Source organism: Numida meleagris, chromosome 1 (genome assembly GCF_002078875.1).
Source record: "Numida meleagris isolate 19003 breed g44 Domestic line chromosome 1, NumMel1.0, whole genome shotgun sequence".
NCBI classification, from domain to species: domain Eukaryota; kingdom Metazoa; phylum Chordata; class Aves; order Galliformes; family Numididae; genus Numida; species Numida meleagris.
The window spans coordinates 37,192,282-37,216,360 of record NC_034409.1 but is presented as its reverse complement, the minus strand read 5'-3'; the positions used below and the strand labels follow the sequence as shown (position 1 = coordinate 37,216,360).

General features: G+C 38.0%; 1 protein-coding gene across 2 annotated transcripts in view; it reads right to left on the bottom strand.

Moving 5' to 3' along the window:
• Window positions 1-24,079, bottom strand: part of TRHDE (thyrotropin releasing hormone degrading enzyme) — a 222,165-nt gene that overhangs the window by 79,196 nt on the left and 118,890 nt on the right. For both annotated transcript variants that reach the window (XM_021385190.1, XM_021385191.1), the window contains 3 exons: window positions 24,013-24,078; window positions 6,209-6,274; window positions 4,017-4,204 (listed from right to left, as the gene is read on the bottom strand). In XM_021385190.1, the coding sequence (XP_021240865.1) occupies window positions 4,017-4,204; window positions 6,209-6,274; window positions 24,013-24,078 (320 nt within the window). The remainder of the gene's footprint in view (window positions 1-4,016; window positions 4,205-6,208; window positions 6,275-24,012; window position 24,079) is intronic.

The following is a 24,079-nucleotide window of genomic DNA, read 5'->3' as shown; positions in this document are numbered from 1 at the left end:
TGAGAATTAAGGGGCAGGCTAATATGGGTGACACTGTTGTGGGTGTGTACTACAGGCCACCTGATCAGAAGAAAGAAGCTGATGAGGCCTTCAAACAGCTGGAAATAGCCTCACGGTCCCAGGCACTGGTTCTTATGGGGGACTTCAACCATCCTGATATTTGTTGGATTAGTAACATGGTTGGGCATGCACAGATAACTTTCTAATGCAGGTGGTGGAGGAGCCAACAAGGGGAGGTGTGCTGCTGGATCTTGTTATTACAAGGAAGAAGGGCTGGTTGGGGATGTGAAAGTTGGGAGCAGCTTGGGATGCAGCGATCATGAGATGGTGAAGTTCAGGATCTTGTGTGGAAGAAGTAAAGCAATAGGAAGGATTGCAGTCCTGGAATTCAGGAGAACCAACTTTGACGTCTTCAAGGACATACTTGGAGGTATCCTATGGGCTAAGAGCACTGTAAGGAAAGGGTGCCCATGAGTGTTGGATGACAGTGAAACACCACTTCCTCTAAGCTCAAGATCAGTGCATCCTTAAGAGTAACAAATCAGGGAAAGGGATGAGAAAATCCTTGCTCATCCAAACAGGCAGGAGACCTGGGTGGATGAGCAAGGAGCTCATGGATAACTCAAAGGAAAGAAGAAGGTCCACGAAATGTGGGAAAAGGGCCTGTCCACTTGGGAAGAATGTTGTCAGGGCCTGTAGGGATGCAATGAGGAAGGCCAAGGCCCACTTGGAATTTAATCTGGCAAAGGAGGTAAAGGATAACAAGAAAGGTTTTTTAAGTATGTCAACAGTAAAAGGAAAATTAGGGAAAATGCGAGTCTGCTACTAAATGAAGTGGGTGCCCTGGTAACAGGGGACTCTGAGAAGGTGGAGATACCAAACGTCTTCTTTGCTTCTGTCTTTACTACAAAGACTACCCCTTGGGAATCCCAGATCCTGGAGGTAAGTGAAAGAATCTGGGGAATGGAAAACTTCCCTTTGGTCAAGCAAGATATGGTCAGAGACCATCCAGCCAAATCAATGTGCACAAATCCATGGGCCCCAATGTGATGCACCCACATGTGCTGAGGGAGCTGGCAGAGGGGATTGATGAACCAATGTCTATCATCTTTGGAAGGTCTTGGAGAGTGGGAGAGGTGCCTGAGGACTGAAGGATAGACAGTGTCACTCCAGTCTTCAAAAAAGGCAAGATGGACGATCCGGGAATCTACAGGCCAGTCAGCCTCACCTCCGTGCATGGAAAGGTGATGAAACAACTAATTCTGGATGCCATCTCAAAAGAATTGGAAGAGAAGGTTATCAGTAGTCAACATGGACTTATCAAGGGCAAATCGTACTTGACCAACTTGATCACTTTCTATGATGTCATCATTAGCTGGGTAGAAGGGGGAAGAACAGTGTATCTTGACTTCAGCAAGGGTTTTACACTGTTTCCCACAGCATACTCATAATTAACCTTAGAAAGTGTGGGATGGATGAGTGGATGGTGAGGTGGGTTGAGAACTGGTTGACTGGCATAGATCAGAGAGTTGTAATCAGTGGCACAGAGTCTAGTTGGAGGCCTGTAACCTTAGGGTGCTCCCAAGGAGTCAGTGCTGGGTCCGGTCTTGTTCAACTTCATCAGTGACCTGGATGATGGGATGGAGTCCATCCTCAGCAAGTCTGCTGAAGATACAAAGCTGGGAGGAGTGGCTGACATGCCAGCAGGCTGTGCTGCTATTCAACAGGACCTGAACAGTCTGGAGAGTTGGGCGGAGAGGAACCAGATGAGGTTTAACAACAGCAAATGTGAAGTCCTGCACCTAGAGAGGAACAACTGTATGCATGAGTACAGGTTAGAGGATGACTTGCTGGAGAGGAGCTCTGGAGAAAAGAACCTAGGGGTCATGGTGAAGAACAGGTTGGCCATGAGCCAGCAGTGTGCCCTTGTGACTAAGAAGGCCAATGGTATCTTGAGGTGTGTTAAAAAAAGCGTGGCCAGCAGGTCAAGGGAGATGATCCTCCCCCTCTACTCTGCTCTGGTAAGGCCACATCTGGAATACTGTGTCCAGTTCTGGGCTTCTTAGTTCAAGAAAGACAGAAATCTCTAAGAAGGAGTCCAGCGGATGGTGACAAAGCTGATAAAGGGCCTGGAGCGAGGAAAGGCTAAGAGACCCAGGTCTGTTCAGCCTACAGAAAAGAAGACTGAGAGGGGATCTGATTAATATTTATAAATATCTAAAGTGCAGGAGGCAATTTGATGAGGCCAGACTCTTTTCAGTGGCATGTAGTAATAGAACAAGGAACAATGGCCAAAACTTGAACATAGGAAGTTCCACACAAATATGTAGAAGAACTTCTTTACAGTGAGGGTGATGGAGCAGTGGAACAGGTTGCCCAGAGAGGTTGTGGAGTCTCTTTCTTTGGAGATATTCAAGGCCCACCTGGATGCTTACCTGTGCAACCTACTGCAGGGAACTGGCTTTAGCAGGGGGGTTGGAGATTGGACCCAGTGATTTCTAGAGGCCCCTTCCAACCCCTCCAATTCTGTGATTCTGTGAATTCTGAATTAATGTCACATGTGAAAATAAAACTATTAAGAATCTACTTCTCACTCCTAATATTCTACCATACAAAACACTTTCATGCCCAGTAGTCTTTAGTCGTGAATTACAGTAGCAGTTAATACAATCAATGCTGAATACCTGACAAATCTATTTGAGAAAGTCTCCACAATATTTAAAAGGCTTAACACCTCTGTTTTAAGCAATCAAAAAATAATATCTGTTTTTCTGAGTAGTAAATCCACTTATATTTTATACATAAATACACAGGTGCAGAAATTAAATTCTTAAGTGAAGGGAGAATCGCTCTCATGCTGCACTGAACTGTGAGTCAAGATCATTTCCAACTGTTTACAGTAACTTGTTTTACATAATACTCACACTCGAACTCATTTCAGCCCAGGACTTAAACATATGCTTAATACCGTACTAGATTGTTCCAATATAGACAAGGAAAAAAACAATTTACTGTGTCATGTTTGAGTTCTATAGTATTTATTTTATAAAAAAACAATGAGTTAGTTATAAATATCTCCCAGTATATGTAATCATATTTTAGGCAGGAATATTCTATAAATTTCAGATGCATCAAGCAAAATTCAGTATTAATAATTTAAACCTATGGGACAAACATGGAGAACTCAAAGTTCAGAGTATGCCTTCTCTCACACCAAGCAATAAGCAGTGAATGCAGAAGCTTCTAAGGATGAACTGTAATTGTCTACAAGCAGCTCTAAATGCTTGGCACTAAAATATCACAGCAAAATTGCTTTAAACAAGATGAGGATTCCCCAGCATGATCAAGGAACATCAGTTTGTTCCTGGGACAAAGGAATGGGGTGGAGGCACCTGAGAGTGGCAAGGAATCAATCTAGGAAGTGGAAAAAGGAGAGAGGTGGAGGTGTACAAGTGCATCCTGATTTTGGTCAGTGTTACAGTCCCTGCAGGACCAGTTCAGCTGATTTAAAAAATGGAATAACTGGAACTCCCTGTCTTGTATAGCAGTCCAGTATAGCTCTTGACTGCTTCCCAGGTCAAGATATATCTAGCCAATACGTGGTTACATCTTCCTACTTAACCTATGAGCACAGAGAGGTCTAGTCCAAACAATTGCTTAAAAAAAATATCAGACCTTCTGACCGCATTCCAAGTTACTTCACGGCGTGTGACAAAATCAAAAGTCATGGAGAGGAAACAGATGCATGAGATAAGACTGCATAAAAGTCAGAGGTAGAGCTGTCAGAATGCAAATGGTCACATTAAAGCCTTATCTTGTTCTATTACTCTAATCATTTTGGTCAATTCTTTTAACTAGCCTGATCTTTAATATAATTCAAATGGAACTGCCACAACATGCTATTGATTCCATGCAAAGCACAGAGTTTTCTGCAGAGGCAACTCTATAAAAATACACAAAAAAGCACTTAAACATCTACAGCCTCTTGAAAGATATTCATTGAGAAATATAAGTACCTGCTGTCTCCAAGGCCAGAATCCTTAGTTTTAGTATCACTATCATAAACAAAACGCTCCTGGGAGATGACTATGACACCGTCTGTAGTTTCATTTCCCAAGATGGTGATAACAGGGTAACCCATCTGTAGTGTCCATTGATCCATTACTTCTTGGATATTTACAGATTTTCCAACCCTTTTTAAAGCCTTCAAGAAAAAAGAAAAGTTTTTGTATGTTGAAGCAGGACCACAATCCAACATGTAAAACTTTTGTCCTAGAAGAGCATAATTAATTTTAGCAGTTTAAATAACTATCACACACCCATACTTACAATCAGTAAATACACATAAACTACCAAATTACACCAACACTATCTGTGTATCTTAAAAACAAATATCGAGCAATCTTCCATAGACAAGAGGCACAAAGTCAACATTTTTACAAATCATTCAAGCACTTTTGTTGTAAAGGAAGACACAATCTACTTTACAGGGTCTTTACGTATTTTTATCAATGTTAGTTGATTTAAGGTATTTGTGGTAAGGCACGTTTCAAAGTGCTTGATTTCTGAAAATATAGAGCTTCTCTGTTCTGAAAATCAAATGTCTATCCCTTATTTGAAAACACTGTCCCTCCTGTCCAAAGTGAGACCATGTATACAACAATATCCCCAGTTCCTTCAAAAAGTGTATGTCATAACACTGTAGGATTAATGTGTTCATATTTGATAGAGTATGTCAATAAAACGTTGGTTTAGAGGTGGAATTTCATCTGAAATAAAAAGAGATGCTATAGCTTCATGGGAGATGAGACTGGATATGAGAGTGACAGACAACGGTTGCTATTCAGAGAGAGAAATATGCCTAGCTGCTGAACAGCCCTTAATCACAGATGAATTAACCTCTGATGAATATGAGCAGAACCTAGCAAGAAGTCTTCAGAACTGAAGAAGCAATTGCAATGTATTAGGAACAAAGAGGCTGGCAATGAACTTAGCTATAGGTGAGAGAAAAAAGTAATTATTAGACTTAACAACAGAATTAAGCATACAGGGTAGCCCTAGTGTTTAGGGTCCAGAATGAAGTCCTGGTTTTGTTCTGTTAGTTGTGGTTGCTGCTGTTCTTTCAAGAGTACGTTCATCCCCCTCGCCTCCCACTGTCCAGCATTTCCCCAGAGGCTTTACCAGAGGAAGCTACCAGGGCTCACCTTAAAGCAGCTGGTGGTTCAGGTTCATCATCTAGTGGCTAGTGAACTGAATCATTCTCTATACCTTGTTGATTCTACTGACTAGGTTTTTGGGACTCTAGTTGTTCCTATTTAGCAAATGTCAGTTGAGATACCCTACAATATTCAACATGTCTTCACAGAACCAGCAGAGATACAGCAGATATGGATATCTCTTGTGGTAGCTGGAAGCCACGTAGATACCTACTAATCTGGATAAATATGTATGTCTTGAACTCGAGCTGGATGCTAGCTTTGCTGTCAATGGTTACTAGACAGCCATGTTTATGTATGGCTTGAGTTGGTACTTGTGCCCAAACTTCCTTTCTGTACTACCAGCTTACACTGTCTCTATTCTGGGGTGTCCAGACTAGCTCTGTAGACAGGTAATTTAGGCATGATTGGCTCCTTCTTTTGAAATTTAAGCTCTGCCCTTACATACGTACTTCTGGAACTGAGCCTAGAAACCAAGTGTGGGTACAGCAATGAAAGGGAGCATTGACATAGAAACTGCAATTCTCTGCAGGACACCTTGTGTTACAGTAAACAGTTACCTGTTTAGAGTAAACTTTAAAGCTTTAATAATTTTATCTTTCACACAAATCATAACTCCATACAAAATCAAAAATGCACCTGATGTAAATGCCAAAGCACAGCATTTTTATGCACTTTCCAGCTTATGGGCCTCAACCTGCTGCCACTAGATGCAATGATAGTAGGTTCCATGAACTAGCTTTTACTGCACATCAGTGACACAGCACAACCAAGGAAATATATTCCAACGTAATAAAGAACTGAAATACTGAAGAAAACATATTTCAGTGTTGCCACTCTGTTAACTCTAATGGAATTTCTTTGCATCAATTTTTAAATTTGCTCTGGGGTCTGAAGATCTCATTATGCTCTATTCAGTTCTAAGCTCACCAAGAAAAATACCACACTGTATTCCTGCTTCTCCCTCAGTGCAATAGATTAAAGCATTTTACCTTTGACAGTGTGTTCCAGAGATCATTTCTGGCTGCATTGCCATACTTGTGAATGGTTAAATAGTCCTACAGAAACAAAATAAAAATACAAATCAGAATTGCTATACACAAGCCAAACAACCAGAGCCGTGAATCACTGCTAGCATAAGTTAAATCACATTAATGTTTTCATTTGTCAGAAATCCACAAATATACAATATGTTTATCCTTAGGGAGTAAATAAACAGTTTCTTAAGCTAGTTTACAATGCAAAAATTGTTGCTAAGAATTTCATTTACAGCATTCAGTGTTCTTCTATTTCTTTTTAATTCAGTCTATAAACTAAAAATTTTGAATATATATATTTTTAATAATTGTCTGTTCTCAGAATGGATTCCTAGGCAATCGACACAATGAAAAGGAGAAGCTTCTGAAACATAGTTCCAATCATTATTTGAGATGGAGACGTTCTGTGTCTAGTATTAACAATTTGCTCACTCTGATGATAGCTAGATTTGTAACAAAAGACTTAACTGAACAATAGGTTATCATCAGAACTACAAACTCATACATACAGAGATTCTGGTGCTTCAGTGTCAAAATACCTAATATTGGTAACTCAGCATATAGCTCTTTATCACAAAGGTTTTCCACCTTTGCAGTGGAAGGATACAGTGGAAAGGGGCTGGCTGGAACAAAGCTCTGCTTTTGCACAAGTATACGTGTGTGTTTTCACTGCATATACAACTGAAGGTCTGAGAGAGATAAAAATTGAATGCCTTCACTTATTCAGTCACAGTTTCAATGGCTGAGCGTCCATTCTTCTCACACAGCAACCACAAATATAGTACTTGATAAGCTATCATCAGAACAAATTAACATCCAAAATTAATAGTTTAAGCATATCACCAAGCTGAGTCTGGGCTATTCAGGCACAAAATGCTTCTACAGTCTGGAGAAACAACACTGTTTCATACCTTCTTCTGTCACTAGACAACAGCTCATTCATTTACAGTAGTGAAATTCAGCAATGATTGTTTGAATAACATATTTCCAGCGTTTTGATTGGAAGAATTAAATGAAAAAAAACACATATCAGAAGTGGTAAATCACTGGATTCCACTGCAGTTGAATTCCCACCATCTTCACTTTACACAATGGTAGGAGACAAACCCTCATTTACAACACAATGATAAAACTGAGACAAATTTGCTGACTCTGTTATCTGTGCTTTGTGTGAAGTAAAATACTTTGGGAATAATTAGTGTTTGGGAAGCAAATTTTCTGATATACAAATTGTAGCACCTGTGACAGATTTAGCTTTTTGTCAGACGACTCATAGTACAACAGGCAACAACTCCCATTTAATCACAGGCTAGGAAGGCTAAATGGGAACACTGACTCTCTAAATGCAGTGCCTAGTCCTCACAATGTCATGAGAAAAACTTGGAAGAAAGACAATATAATACTGGCTGCACCTATACCACACTGTGCTTCCATTTTGTCTAAAAATACAGTAATCTGAGACAGTGAAATATTCAATAGCTTTCAAAGCTGAAGAAGTTGAATTTCAAATTAAGAAGCTAAAATAGGAATAAACAAAAGTAGGGCAAGGTAAATAAATAACAACAACTGTACATGTGCATTCTAAGATGTGCTAGAAAATGCAGCATGTATTGATTCTTCTGAGAGTTGCCTTCAGAATTGTTACACAGCAAAATAAAATGAGTAGGACACTTGAGGATTTACGCAATACAGGCAATCATCCTTTTTACCAGCCTACCATTTAGACATTGAATATGGCTTTTGCTTTTTGCATCCAGAGAAACTGCAAATAGATGAAATGCTTCTTTCCTTTTGTTTTTTAGCGACCACTACACAAGCTGGTAGGTTAAGATATAGCTCATCACTGACTTTTAAAAATTCATTACCCTCCAATCTAATATGTTCATCATATTATGGAAAACAAAAATAATTGTAACATTTATCATGAAATAAAATACAACCGTAAGCAAAACAGAAGAATACATAGTCTTGATAAAACACAACTTGACTTTAGATTTTTTAATTATTTCAGTAAAGAGACATTTAGACCATATGCATAACAACAACCTAGGAGTGGTACCTAGTACATACTACACAAGCAGCAACCTTAAGTGATAATATGCATAAACCTCAAGCACAGTGTGCAGTTTTGGGTGCCACAACATAAGGACATAAAACTATCAGAAAGCATCCAAAGGATGGCTACAAAGAAGGTGAAGGGTCTAGAGGGCAAGATGTATGAGAAGTGGATGAGGTACCAGAACAGAGAGGCTGAGGAGAGGCCTCATGGCAGCCTACAGCTCCTCAAGATGGGAGCAGAGGAGCAGTGCTGAGCTCTGCTCTCTGGTGACAGCAACAGGACCAGAGGCAACGGCAGGAACTGCATCAGGGGAGGGTCAGGTTGGAGATTAGGAAAAGTTCCTCACCACAGGAGAAGCTGGGCACTGCAACAGGCTCCCCAGGGCAGTGGTCATGACCCCAAGCTGCTGGAGTTCAGGGAGCATTTGGACAATGCTCTCAGACATAGGGCTGAGATTTTGGGTGGTCCTGTGTGGAACTGGGAGTTGAACTCAATGGTCCTTGTGGGACCCTTCCAAATCAGGATATTCTGTAACTCTATGATTCTATGATTTTGCTGAAGATACTGAAACAAATCTCATCAAAAGTCCTCAGCTATTAGTGTTCTGTTTTCAATAATAACGAGTAGCAGACACAGAGAAAGGGTATAAGCAAGCCTCCAGTGACAGTTCCCCAGTATGCTCTGCCAGCATCTAGCACCTCATGGCACAACGAATCCTGAGTAGATTAATCTTTGCTTTTAGAATCATCTTCCATGAATTTAACCAGCCACTTTCTGAACCCATAAAAATTTTGACCATTTGCAATACATTGTGAAAAAAATTTCACGCTGTAGTGAACTATTGTGTGAAGGTAGCTTTTTTTCAACCATCTGCCAGTCTGCTGGTTTCCTCTGCTGCTGTCAAGCTTTGACACTAGAAGAGACAGTGAACTGCTGCTTTCTATTCCATTCTCTCCAAATCATTCTTGCTTTAACAGATCTCTACTGTAAGTGTCCTCATACCAGAGTTTGATTTTTAAATTGAGGACTCCCATCAGAACCAGCTACTCTCCACTACACTGACAATTTACATTTGTTACCTCAATTCAAGCTAATGACTTCAAACCTAGCTAGGGTTACCATGACCCCATCTTAACTTTCATTAACAAACTGGCATCCCCTTTTGCAGTGCCTATCATGGATAGTCCCTTCGCATAAAATAAGAAAATGCTTACACACATCTGCATCAAAGACATTCCATAAAGTATTAAAATTGGAGTCTAAGTCCATACCCTACTTGTTTGTTCTAAGGATGGAACAAGCAGGAACATAATCCATTTTTCCTTCTGGGGATCCATATCTAAGTCCTAAGTAGCTTGGAAAGGGGCAGAAGACATTCTCATTCACAGTAATTCTCAACGGCAGGAATACTTGCCACACCTTCAACTCTACATTGAACAGAAAAGAACTAAAGCAAACAGGAGATGCAATCCACAGAACATGAAAGAAAGAGGGCACTAAAAACCACAGCTGCCTGAATATAAGCTGTGTTCAGCACAGCTCCAAAGGTGGTAGTGACTTAAAGCAGTGTCAACAGTTTACGGGCTGTTGGGTTCGGGGCTTCGGCCCGGTTCCGTGACGAAGGGGATGGGGCATCCACGGGTCCACGTCCCGAGAAAAGGGAAAAGGGAAAAAAGGTAAGGAGATGGCCCTGAGAGCAAAGAACAGCGGCAACAATCTGAGGAGAAACAAACTAATTTACTAAATAAGATATCGGAATGCAAAACAACACACTATAATACAATATAATTACAATTTAAGCTGGTAAATCCAATACAGAGAGAGAGAATGTCCCAAAATCAAAGTAGGCCTTACTCTACTACCGACGATAAGACGGCTGGAGAGCGAGGTGCTGCCAAAGCAAGAGACGGGCGGAAAAAGGGACGAGGTCTCGTGATCTGCAAGTTTTATACTGAGAGCTTTTATCTTTTCCCTCCGGCTGGAAAATGGTAACAGAGGAGCAAAGTACCGTGGGGACTGTAGTAGTCCTTCTCTTCTGAGAACCAGGTACATTCACTACATGATGTTATGATGTGGAGTACCAATAACCGAAAATCATAAAACCATGACAAGCAGCTTTCTCATAACCATATATGCCCAGAACCATCTGGCTGCAAGGCTGCTTCCCATCACAAAATTGCATGTCTACCACGTACAAAAGCTGTTCTATCAACTGGAGTATGCTGGAGTATGCAGAGATGCCTCAGCCACTTTCCTAACTTTCAGCTATAACCCTACGGTATGTGTCAGGAGAAAAGATGGCATGAAAACCACTTTAACAACTCAAGATTCAAGATGGCTCTTCTGCTCTTGTCTCTCATTGTAATGTCACCTTTAAACGTTTTCTTTGTCATGGGGAAAGTAGAAAGTACCTAAAGCCTGGCATGACATCACTTAATATGAAAATTAATCACACACCCCCAAAAAAATCACAGAACACGTTGCCTTCACCTCTATCAATAAAAAATGTAATCAGACAGTGTGGTTTTGTGACATTTGTTTTAGTACTTTTAATATCAGATACCAAAAATAAATCCAAAATCTGTTGTGCCATGAAAACAAATTCCAACTATTGCACAAGCAGAATCAAAGACCTAGCAAAAAAATCCCAACAGATTTAGACTATTATGTAATGTTTTGTCAAAGAGTAATCTTAATCCTCCCCCCAAAATAATTCAAAACTATTTTATTAATAGAATTTATTTTATTACTTGAATATTGAAGAAGATGTCTTGAACAGCAGTAAAAATGAGAACATATTGAAAAGTGCTGAAGGATTTTGAAAGATGTTTTCAGTAATATTGTATTGATTAAACTTGCAGGCCCTTCCTTGCATTAGACTTCTTTTAAGAAAAGGAGATGATTTTAAAGGAAAAAGTCTTTTATCCCTTTGCAATATTAGTTCCCTCAGTACTCCTAGCATTGAGCTTGGTTCCAAGAAAATGAACTACCCCACCATCCAAATATGATAACACTCACAACTAATAAAAGGGAGTTACTGATAAATGTGAAGAGGTTACAAAACTGTAAGGGGTAAATAAGCCTCCAAATATATATCTTACTTTCAGGAAGACTTCATATCTGTAAGTGGGACCAAATTCTTTTCTCAGTTTATCGGTATAAAGCTGATTAGTTGACTGAACCAATCAATGGCCCCTGACTTACATGAGCAGTGCTGAGATCTAAATCAGATTAACATTGAATAACTTCTTCTTCTAAACATAACTGGGAAATTCTGCTTTACGATATGAATGAGGAAGAACTAGCAACATATTTCATAGAAACATTCCTCTGAATGTCCTTATTTTTCAGGGCTCAGGGAACAGTACTCTTGCCTCTCCCTCCCTCGTTTGTCTTTCATGCCTACTCCTATATCCATATTCTCTTTCCTTCAATCTACCATGTGTTCTTGTTGAACATTTTTATATCTAACTGCTGTATCTGACCGAAGATTTAGAATAAACAATAAAAATATTTAGCTCAGGTGGAAATCAGGATTTAACATTCTGGCTATCAAACCCAGTGTGTTAGTTTTCTAGGAATTTCTGTACTTAATCTTAGGCCACCAGATGCCATCTAACAGATGCCAACAATTAGATGACACTTTTTCTTCCCCTTGACCTCACACCACTAACATCAAAATTGCTGTCTCATATTACCTTGACACTAACTAACATTCAGATAAAAAAGCTTCAGCAAGGGACAGAGAGTAGAAGATACTGTACATGATCTGATAGTAGGTGACAACCAAAAGGGCTTAAAAAACAATAGTAAAGCATTATCAGTAAGCTACAAAGAAGTGAAGATTCCTGCAAGAGAGAAAGACCACCAATAGAAAAGCTAACAAAACCAACTAGTTTTGCAATATTTTTGAGCTATACAACAGACTGAGGGAAGAGACATCATCACCCTCATAGCTAACTAGTCAGACAAGGGTTACAAAATAAGGGGTACATATGTTCACATTATTGGTCCTTGCAAGCATTTTATCAGGAAATTAGATGGATGTTGAGACTATTTGTGTCAGAGCTACCTATAAACTGAAAGAACAGCTGTGAAGAAACCATGTACCAAAACAGCACTTAAAAGTCAAAAACTCAAAAAATCACTTGCAAACAGATTTTTCCAGGTCATATAGTCTGAGTAACTTCATCTTCTACATCAGTTTCATTATCAGTGCACAAAACTTCTTCCAGGTAGTCTTGTCAGAAACTGCTAACCTACAGAACATTCTGGAGTCATAGAACAGATTTTAGATTTCAAGAGTGAATTCTACCAGAGGATCAAAAATGTTGACATCCTTCCTCCACTTCAATCTATTATTGCATTAAAATGTGTTCCTCCAACAAAAAAAAAGAAGTTAGTCGTTGGGCAACAATCCAAGAATTAAATTAAACAAACAAACACATGAAAAGCATTTTAATCTATAGCAATAAAAGCAAGTATCAAAATGATACTGAAGTGGCAAGCATATAAGGCCATGCCTGTTCCCACATAGCACTAAAACTCTCACATATGTTTTATATACAGACACAGCATCAAATATGTTTCTCTGTTTCCCTCAAGCTAGTTTGAAGACACTTCACTAGAGCAGTCAGATTAAGTGCCTTCCACAACAATTGTCTGCTTCTCCTTGCCCCAGTCTCCCTGTTTGCAAGGCAATTTCATGAACAAGACCCCTGAAATGACCTGGATAGGAGGCAGCGCTATCATTCTGCGTCAAGGACACTTACTTCCTTGACTAAGTTTACCAAAAAGAACTACAAAGTCTTCCACTAGCACAAATGAAAGGGCACTGGGTGGTTTTACCTGGACAGGAATGAGCAGCTGGAAGCAACACTGAGGAAAACAAAGAGAGGTGCGTCATGAAGCTAGTGTCCTTTGAAACTATGCACTGAGCATTATGAAAAAGATCAGACAGAAGGAAATACGGTGGTGATTTTAGAAGACAGTTAAGAGAAAGATGGTCAATGAAATAGGAGGTTTTCATCAACAGAACTCAAATATTTGAGGGAAAAGTTGAAATGCCTTTCTATAAAGGAGATGTTTAGACATGCTTTTAAACCTAAAGGTTGATGTTACCATTCCTCATCAATATGCTAATTTTTACAACAAATTATTTAACGTATATTAAACCTTATGTATGGACACTCTAATTTAGAACTGAAATTGAAAAAACTCAGTAATATGAAGTCACACTGAAAACATTACGGTGAATTAAAATAAATGAAACAGCTTCAGTTTTGAAAGTATCCACATGGGGCTATAATGAGGTTTAACTAATCCAATTACAATTCACATCTTCAACTACTTTAAATGAACTTTCACGTGTCCTTGTATAAATACAGCTTCAAACTTGTTTATTTGACAACAAAAACAAAACTCTGAATTAGCATTTTACAAAGATTTGAAGAATCAAAGCATGTTGCGGCTATTTTTTTCTCCTTATTTCTAATAATTCTGCACACATCTGTTGAATTTCTTCCAAATAGAGATTACTTGGCTAGCATTTTAAGTGATTAGTGATTCTAGCCATCTTTCCATTTTCTGAAAATGGAGTCCTTGTAAGATGTCCTGGTCTTGCGGACAGAATTGCTTTTTAAATTTTTTTTAATCTTCTCCAACTCATTTTTGTCTTTTTTTTTTTTTTAATACTTACACAAACTTAATGCTTTATCTACTCTTTACACAATCACACTTTCTCAACTGCTATTTTATCCAGTTTGTATTTTTATCATTAGGTGTGTTACACAAGTAAAAATTCTTAATAGCAAGTAGCAATTTCAGTGTTCTTAATAATTCCACTGAGCTACCACAGGAGAATCATGTTTAAAATATCTAATGTATCAGCAACATCTTAGCTAACTTCTAAATTCAAATGTATAAATGCATAAAAAAAAATACAGCCTAAAAGGCATTCTACATACTTCAGATGCATCATGCAAGTACTCACTTCAGCTGTGTTTTGCCTTCTCTTTGGGATAGTATCTCAGGCAATGCATAAAATCCTGGAGATGGAAATCAGTGGAATCCCATCAATGTACACCAGCTGAAATCCCAGCCCTTTATTTTTTTTCCACACATAACAGTGATAGAATGCTCACAATCATCAGCAACTGGAAAACATCCACTGTCAGCATGTCATATATACAAATTAAATCATTATATGTGAACAGTAAGCTGTAACTGCTAATCAGGAAGAGTGATACCGGAACCACATACAGAAATAAATCTTAATTTTGTCTAGAACCAATGATGCTGAATATACCAGCATAATTATAGTATTTTTTTTCTTTATAATTCATTACTCCTATGCATTATAACAATAATCAGATCAGCAGAACTGACATTTTTGGTGTTATATGGGTCAGTGGGACTTTTAGCATTAATTTCGGAGAGAAAAGAATTAGGGCAATGTTGAGAATATTTCATCCATGGTGTTGCAAATGTGACATTCATTTAAAGGATTGATCCCCATCCTAAACAGCTCCCTGTTCAGGCTGAGACCCAAGAGAAATTAGTAAGAGAAAGGAGGAGTAAGTCTTTGGGACTATTTGCTTTGCTCTGCTTCTTGTTGATAAGAGACCAGAATTGTAAATCAGAAGTAACCCAACTGAAATAAACATACCCTTGTCAATTTCATTCCAACATAAGAGAAAAATCAAATCTCCAAATACTTTAAGGCACACAGTTTCATAATTAATAAAACTCCTGCCTTACAAATCAGGGAATCCAATGTGAATGGGGTATCCAGATAAAAGATTCAAAATTTGTACTCAGGCAACATTTCAGAGTCAAAATGTATCCTGCCTTGCTGGGAATCCGTACTGAAAGATCAGAATTATTATACAGAAAGCTTCATTTGCCTTACTGAATTCAGTTTCACCTATTAGCTACTGACATGAAGAAGGAGGTTCCATTGTGAAATATGGCAACAGCAATCGCAGTGTGGTGGCAAAACAATTTGCATTAGAAGTCTAATGGGAACTGTTGGAAGGACTGCAGTTATTGCCTAGCAAAGTCTGATGGTGTCTACTATGCAGTGAGACATCTGCTAGTATATTAAGCTTGGCTTTAAGAAGAAATGTATTTGATGTATTATTTGGTAGTGGTACTAAACTACTGAACTAAGAAAAAACCTTACAGGAATAAAGTACTCTTTAAAATTGAACTGCATATATTTGACAGAATTTGTTCATTCATTTTAGTTCTGCCTTGTTTGGGTGCACAAAGCATTCAAACCTAAAGCCAGATATTAATTAATAAATATATTTGCAATGAAAACAAAAAATGATGGAATGTTTTCCAGAGATATTTGGATGGCACCTGCTAATTGCGACAAGTTGGCTGCTCATTCCTCTGCATTAACTTGAAATACGCCCAGAGATTGCTAACAATGCAAAAAGTCTGTGCTTTTTATTCCACAATATTCTTTTCTGTAGGAACCCCAAAATCAGAAAGAAATCAATACTACTTACTGTGAAGAGGTCACCGTAAATCACTTGAGAAAACTTATTATGAACATAATTTGCATGTCACTGTGTCTAGATCATAAGAACCTGCAACATTTGTATATTAACAGTGAATAACAGATGGGAAAGCAGTAACAGCGGAGCTTCAGCTTTGCTACGTTTTACGTTGTTTATGTTTATCTAGAAAACACAGAGCAAAAGACTACCATGCAGTACAGTGACTAAAGCTGTATTTAATTTTGCAAAATGTAGACCCCTTTAAAAATCATCGTAATTTACATCTGTCTATGTGCTACTATGTCTACCTAATTCTATTTGCTTCTTTAACTGTCCACTTGGTAATCCTCATTGTTTAAGTAGAGTGCACTGTAGCAAGCAGTAGAAACTGATACACTTTATTGTCATATTTTAAGTCTGTGGCGTCATTACTTCAATTTACTCCAACAAATGTGGTCCTCAAAATATAGTCAAAGCACACCTATAAATGAAACTCTGTTCCAGGTCAGGCAAGTGGGGGCCCTCAGCCAGCCAGACAGACAACACAAGTATGCTTGATACTGAAGCCTTCTTTTCGGGAGACTGCTGAGGACACTCTGCTTAAGATATTAAGCTGAGAAGGAAAACAGTAGGATTCTGACAGGAAGACTGTCTTCGTTTTTTCTCAGAAGTGATCAAATCAAAATTCAGCAGATGACAATGAGAGTGGAACATGAGTACGGAGCAGCAGAGGAACACAAGTGAAGGCACGGAGGGCTCTTTCTGGCATGGTTTGGAGGTATGTCCTTCTCACAGTGCTTTCACTGGTTGGAGTATGGAAATTCCATTTAAGACTCATTCCTAGGTTTCTCTTGCTGAGGCATGGATATATGACTGGCTACTACAGTAACTTAACTTTAAGTGAGTGTAGAGAAAGAGAGAATTTCAATGACAGCTTCTTTTACCCAGTAGGGATTCAGCTTTATTTTGAATGTCCTCCATTGGCTTAAACAGAAGTAGATTTATTTCATTTCTTATGTATACTAAATATTAACTTGGAGTTCAATCCTGCAATCTTTCTGCTGGAAATATTCCCACTGACTTCTAAAGAGCTAATGGAAATTTTGATTGCACGAGGATGGCAGAATCGCAGTAAAACATATACTTCCAGCACTGTGTAAATTCCATTGTACTGCTTCATAGCAACAGAGATGAGGTTGCTAGTAAGCTTGTTCTAGGAAAACAGTATAATTTTATTCCAAAAGAAAGCATTTTCTTAAATAGCCACTCAGCCTGCTGATGTTATCTGAGAATTCATACCTGTAACTCTTTCTCTTAATAATTCCTATAATAAAAAAGGAGAAAATAGCCATAACTGAATTTTCCATGCAACAAAATAAGGAAATAAAACTTACTGAAAGCATACCGAATGGATATGCGTGCGTTACATGTAAAATGGTTGATTGTAATGATGTAAAGGCTGATCATATTCTGAGGAAACGCATTTTGAAACGTAGGCTGCGTTTACATTAATTGTTTTTTTCTTCTGAAGAAGTTCTAACAATTGAGAAATAAAGCAACATTGTATCCTAGCTCAACAACAGTGTGATGTCCTCTTAATGAACATGACACTGACTGTAACTTTGCTCTGATATTTGGCACTGGGAACATCACCTTCTTCTGAGGTTTAGCAGCACTTGCCATTTAACTCGTTATATATAGCACTCCTTGTTGTATCTTCCAATTTGGCCAAAACGCAATTGGTTTACTTGAAATCCTATATTCAAAATGTTTGTTCCAGACTGAATTCTCCAAAATTTCATTCAACAGAATGAAAGTATGGAAAAATAATTAGCTTTGCCTTTTCTTGGCACTCTTTTCTTTGAAAAGCTCTACCATCCCCATGCACTGGAGCAAAGATCTAAAGGCAAGAAGGAATGTGATATTATTTCACAGATGTGCTTTTTCTTAACATGATCAACTTTAGATGATCTAGCAGCAAGAGAGTCCTACGCTCTCTCTACATCAATAGTTCACAGTTGTTTTAGCGTAGTATGAGGTTAGAGCCTTTAAACAGAAATCGAAGAGCCCATCTCCCCCACCTTCAGCAATTCTATGGCCTGAAGGCACTTTGACAGCCTCGGAAGAAAAACATGTGACTCAAATGCACAGGGAACAAAAAGAAGATCAGAAAGCGTGGAAATAAGTTATACTAACTAATCAAAAGGGAATATTTTTCTAATGTAGCATTTTAGGAAGAATTTTTCTCTGCACTGCAACTATAGGATACCTCTAGAGGCTGGGCTGTCACCAAGTTGAACCCAGCAGCTGAAGATGAAACCAGTGACAGATGTGCTTTTAAACACATAAACTGCTCTGATCTGTAAGCAATGAGATACATGAGAGAGAAAATGATGTACTGGGCATCTCTTACTGCATATTCCACAGTTGTGCAACTATTAACTTAACTGGGCCTAGATCTCCCTTATTAACAGGCATCTAGCATCACTCCTACCCTTCGTAGGAGGCTGATGTCTTCTGTCCACTGGCTGTTCCTGATATACTCTGAAGCCATGCTGGCTGGCATTTAAGAAAATCATACGCAGTAGTTACAAACTGGGACTACAAAGTGAGTGAAAAGTAGAGAGGAAAAAAAGCACAGGACAATTAAGGTAGCACGGTCCACTGTGTGAGTTGTATCAGACATTGTCATGTGTAGAAAATACTTGACAATTGCATAAGTAGAAGCCCTAGCTAAGATGTATAAAAAAGAGGAAGTAATTAACTTCAAATAAACTTTAGTATTTCTCACTAACTCTACATTTAATTATGTATCCTCAACCAAAGTTTTTCTTTAAACAGAAGTATTTTGCTATATATGTGGAACGCTCCAAATCCATATGAGGAAGGACTTGAATTTTCTATAGAATTAGGGTCTGGCCCTTACTACATTGCACATCTTAGCACTTTCAATGGAAAAAAAACCAACACAGTGACCTGCAACATACAAAAGATCCGTTAGCTAAACTTTTACTGAGCTATTTAACTCATGGTGCAAAAAGCTACAGAAAAACTTTATGACACTGAATTCATTTAAAAATTTAAACCTAAAATCCAGAATGATGCAAAATAGAAGAACAATAAATGCTGAGGGGCCAGAAAAGACAAAAGATGCTATCAATCTCGTATGACATACAGTGTAGAAAACAGTGATGTCAGCTCCTACGAGATTTCCTATGACTTCCTATGTCCTGCTTTTAACAAACTCAAGCTGTTCTGTTGACAACTGTCAGTAAAAGTGAAAGAGTTTAAAAAATAAAAGGATCAGTAGCAACTAAAGTACAGGTCATAGCCAATATGACCCATGATGTTTGTCAAAGTCATATGCTCTGTGCTCTTCTAAACCCAAGCAAATGGATGCTGAATTAGCTGAAAAGTACTTCACTCAACATCTACTAAATGCACCAGACAGCAGAACTGCAACATCAGAGAACTGCCATCTGTGAAGGTCCTACTGCCTGGCAGCAAAAGTTGCATCTTCTCACTGAGCTGAGGAAGATCCCAGAGAGTTCTATGCTCACCGTTTTTCTAGGGAGAGCATCACAGAAGACCACTTCACTGAGCCTGATCTTAAGGTGCCTGACTTCTTGTTTCTACAGAAAACTCCATTAATAAGTCTTTAATGATGTCTAATTCTAAACAGCATACAGCTGAATTGGGAGTAAAGATGTAATAAACAGCTAAGATAAAATGGGTACATTCAAGTCTAGTGGTTGGCAACCCTGCACTCAGCAGGGGGATTGAAACTCGATGATCTTTGAGGTCCTTTTCAACCCAGGCCATTCTATGATTCTATGATTCTATGAAGTCAGTTTAATATACTATATAAAAGCACTAGGCTTTTAGATAGAAGCAGTGAACAACACAGAAGGTAGCACATTAGAGCTCTATTTTAAACCTAGAAAGTTTTAGATAGAGCTCCACGTGAAGTGATGAAACAATTCAAAGAGTACAGGCACGCACAGGGGCGTCTAAAAAGTAGGAAATACTAAGCAGTGTAAATGAAAGAAGCTCAGTCTAACTAGCCAGCTTTATGACAGTAAAAAGTGTCTGAAACTTGAACCTTGCTGTATTTAACAGCCTGCATGCCAGATTTCCCCAGTCAGCTCTTCTGAAAGGTTGACCAATTTGTTTCAATACAGTGACCACTCAACAGCACCAAAAAAAGACAGTGTCTATCCAAAGAACTGTATGGAAATTTTTCTTCACAATGTGAAGCCTAAAGTACAAAAGCAGTTAATTTATCACAGAAGCAGGGATTCCTTTGGTAACGAATTCAAACTGCTGATGATGCACTAAATCAGAGTGAGTGATGAACACATACGTAGCAGCAAGTGAAGTTCAAAAGGATACAGATCTGTGTGATCAATGAGCTGCCACATGGCAAATGAAATCCAGTGTTGACAAATATAGAGTAATAGAGATGAATCTCCAAAATAATCAGCCTAATACAAGAAAAATGTAAATTAACCACTGCAGAATGGTCTCTTTACAGAGCTGAGGTGTTTGTTACACCCATCTAAGTATCAGACCTTCATATCACTAGGCTATTTCTCTATATTTGATATGAGAAAAGAAATAAAAACACTGATAACTTTAAGAGGTGTCCTGTAGTAAAGCAATAAAACTTTCCTAGAAACGTAATATAATGGCACAAGTTAAGTAAGCAATAATTCATTTCAAGCACGTAGATTAAGAACAACAACCTATAGATAAAAATCTTATACAAATCTAAAATCATATTGCATATTATTGCCCTGAGTGATGACTGAATGATAAGGGCAACTTTGGTGCCTTCTGCTGACCAAGACTCTCCATATGCCAACTGATATCCTAGCTGATTAATGGCCTTTTGACTGAAAAGCAACACTTTGTAAGAAGAGCACTAGTGTTTAGCAACATTCACCCTTTCAGTTTCCCTGGTTCACAGGAAGCTTGGCACATCAAGAAAGACGTCACAACTTTTACCAAGAAATGTATCTCCCAGTATGAAAAGGAAGGTGTCATCAGATTTTTTTCTGCAGAAAGGATAGCTATGACTTTTTTGTGTCCAACAGTTACCAGCTGTGGTAACAGTTGCTGCTGTTATTCAGTCATTAAATATAAATAGATTCTCTCTTGGTTTTGTCTGTGGCACGCTATCTGAAAACAGTGAAAAAGATCTGTCTTTGTTACTAAATCTTGTGTTTGATAATGGCACATGATTCAAGATATCCTATGTTTTTGAAGGGCTTCCAGAAATCATACCTTCACTAGGTATTCTCTTGGCTGCACTTTTACAACGGAAGTTCTACGTTATATATTCACTGTATAGTTACTGTGATAGGAACTAGCCAGTTATCCTCAATAGATACAAATCTCTCCAAGCCATATATTCTATAAAACTGTCACTGCTAATATTTTATATCCCCACAGTCTCGTCAATAAAATGGTTTGCTGAATTCTGGGCATCATGGGCACCTTTGTACAAATTCTTCAGTTCACATTAATTATTAAATAATATTCAGCAATGAGCCATGCTTCCCCTTCACCAACTTTTTATTTTTCCTGTTTAACACAGTTGATTGTTTTCTTTGACAGGCTATCTTGATTTCTTCGTAATATCCACCTGCCAGGTGATAGCATGTAATTAGATTCAGAAAATGTAAGTGGCAAGGAACAAAAAAGGTAGATACCCCATTAGCTTCTTGCTATAAACATTATCCTTTCCTCTCCTTAACCCAAAGGCTTGTTAGCATTGTATAAAAGCTCTAATTTTGCAGCTCTTAATTAGATGATGAATCATATCTTGACTTCGATGAAATCACAAGCATTCCACGCAAACACATATAAAAGGTTACTCATTTTGGTTTATGGTGGTGTAATAAGACCACACAAATACTCTTTTTTATCATCTATGAAACACTAAGGACATAACTAACACACTAAAAAGAACTGAAATAAAAATAGTATTAACACTGATGTGTTTTAAATACTGAAGGCTAATAACAAATAAGGTCAATAAGACGAAGTGGAGGTCTTTCAGAACTCACTTTCTCAGAAAGCCATTAGAATGAGCCAAGAGGAATGAACCAGTAAGTACACTTTTGTATCTTTGTATTTGTTACTTGAAGATATTTCTAAATAATAGTAATGATGCTTTACTTTTGCAGCAATATGTGAAAAACGCCACTTAGTTGAACACTGGAATTCTGTAATAAAACTGGATTAGAGGGAACTTGATGCAAAAACCCAAGTAACAGTACTGAGGCTAAAGAGCCAAAAAGCTTAACAAATGATAGAAAGGTTAAATCAGTTATCCAGTGTCCCTTACCATTAGCAAAGGTAGCATCTCAACTCTATAGAACATAGTGAATGCTATTTTGTTATATTCACAAAGAATCAAAAGAATTAAATGAATGACAGCCGTTTCCAACTACATAACTTGTAGCTTATGAACAAGCTCATGAACATGGTGTTTTATCAACTTGGAGTCAGACACACAGAAAATCCATCTGGATTTCAAATAGTTTTTATAAACAGGAGTAGAATATCATCCTACTGAACTGATGCCAAGACTTTCACTAGTTAGATTTTCACAGATTTTTCACTGACTTTGATAAAGGAAGAGTTATTACTAGAATAGAAAGAGTGAAAGGGAGAAATAATAGGAAAATACTAAAAATAAAAAAAAAAAAAGCCCTACTACAAGTTTGATTTTTTCCAATTATAATTATTTTGTTTGATCTATAGTATTTTTTCTTTAATTTCTTCCAGGACAACTTTAATACTGTTAAAGACAAACAGAAAAATGAGGTTTGAGATATGTGTATCGAAATGTTCCCTTTCTCCAATCCTGAGTGAAAGCCCTTTTAGTAAAACTGAATTTCTTTATGAAATGTAGTTGAAATATGGAGTTTGCTGGACTAATGACAGAAGTCTTATTGGCTTAAATGAGATGAGGATTTCAACCTCTATGTATACAAGATTTTATGAAGAAAAAATCTGGATGAAATTAACTGATCAGACTAAATGCTATAGCTAAGCAAATGAGCTAAATGGGTCCCATGCATAAGTTATCCACAAAGCATGAATGTCCTATAAACCCTCCAAAAAGCCGTATTTTTCACTGCCTATGGCATGGAACACACCTCTCTGTGATATAACTAATGCATTTGTGGAACTTTTGTTTTATATTTTTGTCTTTCAATTCATTTTGGTTAGATGTAGAATTATTGTGTTAAAAAATGACCTGATCCCAGACATAGTTTATTTAAATTTCAAAATGAAAAGCTTACTAAGAACAGATAAGATTGATTGCTCTTTCCATCTTAGCATAATTGTATTTCAGGTGAACATCAATTTACTTTAAAGGACACTTCTAAGTAGCAGGCTGCATCATACATAATTCATCAATCACAGCTGCCTGTAACATGATTTACTCAAGCAGAATTCCATGGAATAGAGGGAGTTGCATTGTTTTTTATGCTTTGGCCTGTTTGTTTTTAAATAGTTTATGAAACACTCATTTGCACTGAATTATTGCTGAATAGAGTTCATCCTCGCTAATCAGCATGTTGAATTTCTTCATACAGAACTGTTACCTCTTCAGATTTCTTTTAAAAGGTAAAGTGAGTTTAGAAAACATTGTTAAGGTAGAGAGCACTCCATGTTTACCAAAGGTAAAAATAAAGCTCAAGGATTTTTATGCGTAGGGGTGGGAAAGGCAAAAGTATCTGAAAAGCATTACTAGTTTCTAGGGCTACGTATTTTCTAGCTGCCTTGACTTTCATATCAGCATGCAAATGTAATTGAACAGAAGTAGCTCCTTCTTCAGCTAACCCTCCACACAGATGTCACATGGCTAAAATGGCCTCTACCTGGTAATGTACACAAACCAGACACAAAACAGGGTGTCAGCTAAAGCGCAATATCTACGTACACCAAGAAATAGAGGTGAAGCTTTCATTTACAGGGGCACCACCCTGTGTTGTATACTGCCCAACATTTTCTATCAAATTCAGCTTCAGGGATATGCCAGTGCCTCAGAAAGACCTGAATTAATGAAACATTTCCACAAATAGATGAGAATATAGTTTAAACAGAAAAAAAGAGCAAGTGAGAAAAGCTGCTAGAAATACACATTTGCACAAAGACAGAAATGTCTTACTTACTTGCAAGCCCATTTGAAACACAGAGTGACCCATAAAATTAGCCAACATTCGAATTAAGGCTGCACCC